The sequence below is a fragment of the Lethenteron reissneri genome, unplaced genomic scaffold (assembly GCF_015708825.2).
Source record: "Lethenteron reissneri isolate LAM-NWPU_2019-01 unplaced genomic scaffold, ASM1570882v1 scaffold_1625, whole genome shotgun sequence".
NCBI lineage: Eukaryota > Metazoa > Chordata > Hyperoartia > Petromyzontiformes > Petromyzontidae > Lethenteron > Lethenteron reissneri.
In genome coordinates this window covers 18,849-28,548 of record NW_026891361.1, presented here as the reverse complement: position 1 = coordinate 28,548, position 9,700 = coordinate 18,849, and the positions used below count along the sequence as shown (strand labels likewise).

At 46.9% G+C, this 9,700-nt stretch overlaps 2 protein-coding genes across 2 annotated transcripts; one reads left to right on the top strand and one right to left on the bottom strand.

Moving 5' to 3' along the window:
• Positions 1-330: 330 nt before the first annotated feature.
• On the bottom strand, positions 331-4,266 carry LOC133362802 (lysophosphatidic acid receptor 1-A-like). Its single transcript, XM_061581744.1, has 3 exons — positions 3,480-4,266; positions 1,136-1,899; positions 331-688 (listed from the first exon to the last, which is right to left on the bottom strand). Exons 2-3 carry the CDS (start codon positions 1,860-1,862, stop codon positions 369-371), a joined length of 1,047 nt encoding a protein of 348 aa, XP_061437728.1. The 5' UTR covers positions 1,863-1,899; positions 3,480-4,266; the 3' UTR covers positions 331-368.
• Positions 4,267-8,138: 3,872 nt separating this feature from the next.
• On the top strand, positions 8,139-8,893 carry LOC133362803 (gap junction gamma-1 protein-like). Its single transcript, XM_061581745.1, has one exon. It carries the CDS (start codon positions 8,410-8,412, stop codon positions 8,848-8,850), a length of 441 nt encoding a protein of 146 aa, XP_061437729.1. The 5' UTR covers positions 8,139-8,409; the 3' UTR covers positions 8,851-8,893.
• Positions 8,894-9,700: the final 807 nt, after the last annotated feature.

The window sequence follows — 9,700 nt, the reverse complement described above, 5'->3', positions numbered from 1 at the left end:
CTCCCTTTGATGCTGCTAATCCTGCATAATGCACAGGCATAAGTAGTACTAATCACATACCTGCATTTCCCATATTCTCTCCCTTTGATGCTGCTAATCCTGCATAATGCACAGGCATAAGTAGTACTAATCACATTCCTGCATTTCCCATAAATATGCTAAATTCCTCTTGATATGCAAATTCCTTTGTCAAGGCACCCAGCTTATATACATGCTCCAAGCTCGTGTACTCTTTTGTTTGTATTATGACTGCAGGTATTGTGGTCTATGCAAACATGACTCCTTGTAAAAAAAGGTGTCAGTTTTGTTGCCAGATAGAAGGGTAAAAGAACAATTATCAAAACATGCATGGTTAGCCCAATTAGATATTAGATGACAATCTGATTCATCTTCATCGCACTCGCGGTGGTCACGTGACCGATCTCCGTAACCAGGTTGGGATTCGACGTGGAAATTGATTTTTCGGAGCCGCTCGCTGCGACGCATCCCGCCTTTCGGCAGCTCAGGATGCGCTTGAAAGTGGCGATCATCTCCGTGTCCCGAAACGAGTAGATGATGGGGTTCATGGCGGAGTTGAGCTCCGCTATGAGCAAGAAGTACTTCTCGAAGGCCAGGACGTTGCAGTCCGAGCAGAAGGAATCCAGCAGCAGAATCACCAGGCCCGGCGTCCAGCACACAATAAAGGCTCCTGGGAGAGACGGCACGAGCCATTTTTGGCAGCGACGCGTGGAACAAGACCAGCCTTGATAATTGCTTTTTTTTTACCCTTTTATCTGGCAACAAAACTGACACCTTTTTTTACGAGGAGTCATGTTTGCATAGACCACAATACCTGCAGTCGTAATGCAAACAAAAAAACAGTTGTGCGCCTTTTGGCGTCATCTGGTCCAACACCATGTGAGACTAGGCTCTAAGGAAAGGTGTCTCGGGTGTGGACCAATCAACTTCAAGGACAGTGCGTACATTATCAGAGTTATGTTTTTTGTTTGCATTATGACTGCAGGTATTGTGGTCTATGCAAACGTGACTCCTTGTAAAAAAGGTGTCAGTTTTGTTGCCAGATAGAAGGGTAAAAAAACAATTATCGTGAATCGTGTTGTCGAATGTTCTGCCCAGACAGACCCACAACGCTTACCCAACATGATGGTGACCGTTACGAGCAAGCTCACGGGGGCGTCTTGCCTCCGGGAGCACCTGGAGCTATTCTGCAGCACGGGTATCCTGTCCCTCCACATGTTCACGAAGATGTGGCCGTAGAGCCCCGCCATGATGAGGAACATGGAGAGGTTGTAGCCGGCCCAGAAGGCGACGTAGCTGGCGCTGTACAGCGGCGCCATGGTGGAGCACGTGCCGACGTCGCAGACGCAGTTCCAGCCCATGGTGGGCATGGCGCCGGCGATGATGGCCACGAGCCAGATGATCGCGACGACCGTCACGACGCGCCGCTCGCTCATCCGCTGCATCCGGAACAGCGCGACGTGGCGCTCGATGGCGATGACCAGGAGGCTGGCGACGGAGGCGGTGAGGCTCGTGTTGATCAGCCCCTGGCGCAGCATCCAGGTCTCCAGCGACAGCTTGCGAGTGTTGGGCCCCGTGTTGACAACCAGGTAGATGTACGCCACTCCGGCAAAGAAATCCGCCGCGGCCAGGTTGGCCATGAGAAAGTAGACGGGGTGGTGGAGTGTCTTGTTGATGTACACGGCGAACATGACGAGGGCGTTGGCCAGAATGATGCCGAGGCACAAGGTCAGGCCGAGCACCATGACCAGCGTGCTGGTGAAGGACCACTCGTCGTAGAGCGGCTTGTTGCTGTTGCGGTAGAAGAATGCGATCGTCTCGTTGTGGTGGCAGCTGACGTCCATCTCGTTCTCGCGTTGTGTTTCCCACGTCCAAGCACACCTGCAAAGCAAAGATTATTTAAAGGAAACCAACACCAATCGAGACTAGGCTCTAAGAAAAGCTGTCTGGGGTGTGGACCAATCAACATCAAGGACAGTGCATATCATTATCATCATCAGAGTTGTTTCTTTTTGTTTGCATTTTGACTGCTTGTGTTGTGGTTATTGCAAACATGATGCCTTGTATAAAGGTGTCAAGTTTTTGTACCAGTTTAAAGGGTAAAAACCTACTACTAAAGAGCTGTTGTTATACAATTACATCTCGATAGCGTTCCTCCTCTGAGCGTCATGATCATAGACAATGGCACCATCTTATTATCTGCACTGGCGTCCGTGACTGATTGCCCTATTTAATGACCCCCAGGGGAATGTGACTCAGGGTCGTGAAAAGAGGTGATGTCATCTTGTCACACTGCCGATACATGTGTACGCACACGCGTGTACATGTATAGGAACTCTCGCATCATACATGTACAGTCCGCTTGAATAATTCCACTGCTGGATGATGACCTCCGCACACGTCTTGTGGGTCGGGTCAAGAGCGATATTTGACTATACTTCACCACGCTGGTCAGTGGGGTTTGTGGTGGAGGTGGTGGTGGGGAGTGCAGTACACCAATAGGGGTTTCTGCACTGCCAACTGCTGTCTACAACGCCCACAGCACCTTTATACTGCACGTGGTGGTGGTGGTCAACCCATCCAAAGCACTTCTGACACAAACCCTGCTTAGCTTACAAAATCGGAAAAGGCTGCGTGCATTGTGAGTGATCTGGTCAAAGGCTACGTTGACATCAGCACACTAACATTGCATACATAACACTGGTCAACACACTTTTTGTGGCATAAGGTATTCCAACGGTGTTAAGGTCATTTTGGGGTGCTGATGATTCCAAATCTGGCATCAGTTTTTGTCCATCACATCAGGTTTTTGAGATATTATCAAATATTGCATTTTCAATAAAAACGGCAGAATAAAAATATTAAATAAATGTGGATATCTACATAAAATGATATTATATGCACACTCTCCTAAAAATACAGCACCGTATTTTAACACTAAAGCAGTCACTGACTCGCAACAACTTGCAATCATAAGTGACAGAGTTAATTTCGGGTAAAATCAATGAAAATGGGGTATGCCGATAGCATAAAAAATAGACGTGATAGAGCAAATCTGAGATCAGATTTAGAATCGGCACCCTGAAATTAGCCTAGAACAGCTGCAACAGTCCAGGCCAGAAAAACATGTTTTTGTTGTTGTTGACCAGTGTAATTAACGCGGCTTGCAATTTAGGAAGAAATGCCGCATTACACGTAACAATGTCATGGTTTCTAGCACAGATTCTCTTCACGTGAGAGTTGGGGACAGACTAAAAGGGGGTTTGAACAAGGCGAGCCCTGGCTACCTGTGGCGTTCACCCTCTACACGATAACAAACGCAACGCAAACCTCACAGAATCCTGTCATTGTTGAGCAGCGTCTCTTAGGATTAGCACATGGCCAGTAGGCAAGGCAAGGTCAAAACAAGCTGACCTTTACCCGACCTTTGACCTCACCCCTCGGCACACAGACACCTTTACCCTTTGACCCCTCTGCAGGCAGTCGACGGAGAAGTGGCGGGAAGAAGGGCCCAGGCTGCGCACGTGTTGGCTCAGGCGAGGCCCGGATGTGGATGTCAGGGCCCCGGATGTCAGGGCCCCGGATGTCAGGGCCCGTGGACACGTGACGCAGGAGGCGTGGCCAGGGGGCGGGGCTCGGGGGAGAGAAGATGAAAGGGGGCGGGGCGAAGGGGTCAGTCACGTGACCTGGGTCTCTGTGAGTCTGTGGGTCTCTGTGAGTCTGTGGGTCTGTGTGAGTGTGTGTGAAAATATAAGAATAGATTTACCCTATTCTTATGCATTATCTTTCATTATCCTATGGGCATAAATAAAGTTGGGCCAGTCTGCCAAAATGTCACGTTATATATACATTCTTTCTCTGTTATGGCAGAAAAAGAACATGCTGTTCTCGTGAATCAACCTGATTTTCATTGCATTCGTTCACGAATGTAGCACCTTATACATGGCACAAAAAGACAGCTTGGTGTGGAGTCAAAAGGGATTATCCCAGTAAAATACGATCAACTCCACCACGACAGCGATCGCTGCGCACGTCAGCTTACATGAAGTATGATCTGTGTTTTGATTTAGTGCGCTGATCTTAAAGGTGCATTGAAAAATGTTGATACTCCGACTGATGCTCCTGCTGTTGTGGAGTGACTCATGCAGCCAGCTATGGCTGCAGGGTTCTGGTGGTACATGTTGTTTACGTCGTTTATTGTGAAAATTCGGTCACAGTTCCTATGATCACTGTTTCATTGCTTTTATGGCTTGATTTTGGTGATTTTCGAAAAGTTTTTTGGTTTGGCCATGTTTGTTTGTTGTAGTACAGAGTTAGACTGATGGCCTTAATCTAAGTTGTCTTGTGGTTGTTGTTGTTGTTGTTTGAATTGCATCCCACTGGGATTTTTGCACACAGCGTTGGTGTAACGGTGCTTTTTCTGCAATATTTTGCTGTCTTTTCTTGGATTTTCTGTTTGCACTCAGTCACATATTCACTTTAAGATGTTTTTGTTCATGTTTTTGTTTTTTGTTTGTTGAGGTTGCACCCGATTCAAGAGCCAAATGGCTCACAGGGCCACACCTAATACATGAACATGAACTTGAAGGTCCTAGTGTGGACACACGTTGACCAGTGTAAGAGGCGGGGGGGTGGTCACCTTCGGTCAACCCCCACACGCCTCAAGTTTCAAGTTTTCATGTATTAGGTATAGCCCTGTGAGCCATTCGGCTCTTGAATCGGGTGCAACCGCAACAAACAAAAAAACAAAAACATGAACAAGAAAACATCTTAAAGTGACTATGTGACTAAGTGCAAACAGAAAATCCAAGAAAAGACAGCAAAATATTGCAGAAAAAGCACCATACACCAATGCTGTGTGCAAAAATCCCAGTGGGATGCAAGTCAAACAACAACAACAACAACCACAAGACAACTTAGATTAAGGCCATCAGTCTAACTCTGTACTACAACAAACAAACATGGCCAAACCGAAAAACTTTTCAAAAATCACCAAAATAAAGCCATTAAAGCAATGAAACAGTGGTCATAGGAACTCTGCTGCCCCCTGTGGGCCCGTGAGCTTGGGTGCATCTAAGGTGACCTGCAGAGCCTTGCTACGGTACAACACGTGTACACACACTCACAGTTTAACACTCACACACACAACAACAACCGCCATTCGCCACTAAGTGGCGGTGACGTCACCACGACGCTTGTGCCAGGCCATGTGCACTTTGAGGCTACCACGTGGCAGGAGGAGGTCACGGGGCAGACCCAGCAGGTGTTACGTGTCAACTGACTGAGACAGTGGCTGATGCTACCACCACATTGTGGGCCCCTGCTGTGCCAACTCGCTGTGTGGGTCTCTGCAGGTCTCCACAACTTGCGGATGAGTTCTGCTGCTGCTATTTCAACGACCCTGAGGTTTGGTGGTCGTCTGGGCCTTCGTTGGTGTTGACGCCTTGGTAATTGAGATGTTAACTACCTCGCCTGGTGTACAGGAGGTCGTGGGTTACACCATAATCATCACGGTGGCTGGGAAATGTTAACTACCTCGCCTGGTATACAGGAGGTCGTGGGTTACACCACCATCATCACGGTGGCTGGGAAATGTTAACTACCTCGCCTGGTATACAGGAGGTCGTGGGTTACACCACCATCATCATCACGGTGGCTGGGAAATGTTAACTACCTCGCCTGGTATACAGGATGTGCAGTACTACACTACGTACTACACTATACACAACTATATGCTATACTACTGGACACTCTACTATACAATACACTTCTATATACTACACTATACACATATATACTACACTGTACTATACAGTACACTACTATACACTGCACGATACAATACACTACATTGGTATACACTACTATACACTGCTATACACTATAGTAATGTACACTACACTACTATACACTCCACTACTATATACTACACTAAACACTTATATCTACTATACTATACAGTACACTACTATACAATACACTATACTATACACTACAAAGCTATACAATACACTACTATACACTACACTACTATACACTTATATATACTACACTACACTACTATACACTCCACTATACAATACACTATACATTTCAATATTCTACACTATACACATATATACTACACTGTACTATACAGTACGCTACTATACACTACACTGGTATCCACTACACTACTATATACTACACTATAGTAATATACACTTTACACTACTATACACTACTCTAAACACTTATATTTACTACACTACTATACACTATACTATACAGTACACTACTATACAATACACTACTATACACTCCACTGCTTTTCACTACACTATACACTTTACACTACTATCCACTACACTACTATATACTACACTATACAATACACTATACACTCCACTGCTATACACTACACTATACACTGCTATATTCACTATAGTAATATACACTACTATACACTACACTATACACTTTACACTACTATCCAATACACGACTATATACTACCCTATACTATACAGTACATTACTATACACTACACTATACACTTATATATACTACACTACTATACACTATACCACAACATTTACAATTGTTGAGTACTGTGACGTTTCGCTGGTAACTGCATCCAGCATCATCGGGCAATTCGCCAGAATGGTGAGGCTCTGCTCTGGCTCCCGGTCTTAAATAAAAAAATATTTGTAAATGTTGTGGTTTCACGCTTCAACACACCGGTGTGGGGCTAAAGTAGTGAACTATTTTGTCTTTTGTCAACGTGACACTTTTTTGCTGATTGGCCGTGTCGGGTGGTGGAGGGTTACGACACATAAATAACGCGATCTAATCCCAAAATGTTGATTATGAATAAAATTGGTCGCGAAAGCCTGCTACGTGTTAAACTGTGTGGAGTGTGTTGTTGTTACGCTCTTACCACATGCCCCCGACTGGACATCTGTGGGTTCAAGATCTTTCTAGCTCATCGGAATCCTCCTGCTGCAGTCTAAACATTCTCTGTGCCTTGTGTGGGTCTCCTTGGATTACCACCACTTGAGCATTCCACTTACATATAGTTATAGCTGTCAACCCCTTATTACAGACCAAGTCAGACCTTAATGGTCACCCCGTGCCCTTGTGAATCTCAACTTTCGTCCTGCAAAGTCCCATCACAAGGGAGAAACAATCAAAGACACAAAACAATTGTTGCTGCTCGTATCCAAACGGCTGTCCGCCGTATGCACCTGAAAACTCAATTTCCCTCTGAAAACAAAAATAATTAGCATTTTCACTGCTTGTGTTGTGGTTATTGCAAACATGATCCCTTGTATAAAGGTGTCAGTTTTTGTACCAGTTGAAAGGGTAACAACCTACTACTACTGTGGCTACTTTGTTGTTGTCACGCTGCACGATGGGACCGACCGCCGGGACTGGTTTGCTACGGCCTTTGGAGCGGCTTTGCCAGTTTCGGTAGATCGTCTCAGGACCGCTGGATAATGTCGGATGATTATCGTGCCGTGCCGGATAATCAATGATGATCGACGGTATCCCGAGGCAGCAAAAGAGCTGAACGCGGCGCGCGGCCAGCCAACGTGCCGTCTGAATCCGCGTCTCTCTTCTTGAATCCTCAGGTGGGCACGCTTCTGGCGAGCTGGTGGTCACAATGAGCTGGAACTTCCTGACCCGTTTGTTGGAGGAGATATCTTTGCACTCGACGTACCTGGGCAAGCTCTGGCTAACCACGTTCCTGATCTTGCGCATCATGCTGACGATCGTGGCGGGCGAATCCATCTATCACGATGAACAGAGCTCGTTCATGTGCAACTCCCAACAGCCGGGCTGCACGAACATGTGCTACGACACCTTTGCTCCCCTGTCCTACGTGCGCTTCTGGATCTTTCAGATTATCACCGTGGCGACACCCAGCATTCTCTACCTCGCCTTCGCCATACACAGGATACAGAGGTCTAGTGAAGTTACACTATGAGACATCTCCTTTACCATTGGCAAAATATAGTAGTAGGTTTTTACCCTTTAAACTGGTACAAAACTGACACCTTTATACAAGGCATCATTTTGAGTTGTGCGCCTTTTGGTGTCATCTGGTCCAACACCAATGGAGACTAGGCTCTAAAGAAAGCCGTCTTGGGTTTGGACCAATCAACTTCAAGGACAGTGCATATTATTATCATTATCAGAGTTGTTTCTTTTTGTTTGCATTTTGACTGCTTGTGTTGTGGTTATTGCAAACATGATGCCTTGTATAAAGGTGTCAGTTTTTGTACCAGTTGAAAGGGTAAAAACCTACTACTAGGCCTAGTGAAGTTACGGCGACGACGATAACCGTGATAAGAACGGCGAAGTCCCCCAAAAAAACCTTCATTCCGCTCTTTGTTCTTGCGAGAAGGAGATGTTTAACTTTTACTCCCGCGTCGTTATCCGCAGGTCAGAGAGCTCGCCTGGCGATCAAGGAGGGGAGTTTCCCGACGAGGCCAAGAAGAACGACTACAGACGGCACGACGGGCGTCGCGCTATCAGGGCCGACGGCCTCATGTGGGCCTACGCGCTGCAGCTCGTCCTGCGCACGGTGGCCGAAGCGGGCTTCCTTCTGGGCCAGTACGTGATGTACGGCTTGGAGGTGATCCCCCGCTTTGTGTGCCCCCGCCGCTACCCCTGCGTCCACTTCGTCGACTGCTTCGTGTCGAGGCCCACGGAGAAGACCGTCTTCCTGCACGTGATGTATGCCGTGGGGTGCCTCAGCCTGGCTCTCGACCTGGCCGAGATGTGGCACCTGGGGATGGGCGCTCTCAGGGACGAGCTGCCGGGCAGCCGAGCCAAGCGCCGGTATTGACAGCACTATGAGACATCTCCTTTAGCAGTGGCAAAATATAGTAGTAGGGTTTTACCCTTTCAACTGGTACACAAACTGACACCTTTATACAAGGCATCATGTTTGCAATAACCACAACACAAGAAGTCAAAATGCAAACAAAAATAAACAACTCTGATAATGATAATAATATGCACTGTCCTTGAAGTTGATTGGTCCACACCTGAGACAACTTCAAGGACAGTGCATATTATTATCATCAGAGTTGTTTCTTTTTGTTTAACACATAGCTGTACCGGGGGAATTTCCATTTGGTACAGATATAATGGGAGGCTGATCGGTGCCCGGGTGCGATCAAGGGATGGCTCCCTATTGGTCAACCACGTTATGTATGCCGATGAAAAGATATTGCCGCTCGACTGATTCGGAGTGAGACCTCTGCTGATAAACTGGAGCCGGTCATAAGCACACTGCCCAGGTATGGGAAACTCTCCACTCTCTCCACAACTGCCCCATCACCAATTGGGAGTTGTGGGGGTGGAGTGTCCGATGGTACAAAATACCCAGGCAGGTGCTTAGTTTTGGTGGGGCTGATGGTAAGGCCCCACCTCTTAGTGGCACGCTCCAGTCTCAGCAGCAGCGTCTCCAACTTCTCTTCTGAATGAGCAGCTACTACCAAATCATCGGCATACATAACGTGGTTGACCAATAGGGAGCCATCCCTTGATCGCACCCGGGCACCGATCAGCCTCCCATTATATCTGTACCAAATGGAAATTCCCCCGGTACAGCTATTGAAGGCTTCACGAACTACGCGGTCAAAATAGATGTTAAATAATGTGGGAGCCAGAGGACATCCCTGTCGCACCCC

Excerpts from the sequence above, each read along its gene's own strand:
- LOC133362802 (XM_061581744.1), bottom strand. The coding sequence starts at position 1,862 with ATGGACGTCAGCTGCCACCACAACGAGACGATCGCATTCTTCTACCGC. Across the intron at positions 689-1,135 it reads AACGGTCACCATCATGTTGG|GAGCCTTTATTGTGTGCTGG; the intron begins GTAAGCGTTGTG and ends CGTCTCTCCCAG.
- LOC133362803 (XM_061581745.1), top strand. The coding sequence starts at position 8,410 with ATGTTTAACTTTTACTCCCGCGTCGTTATCCGCAGGTCAGAGAGCTCG.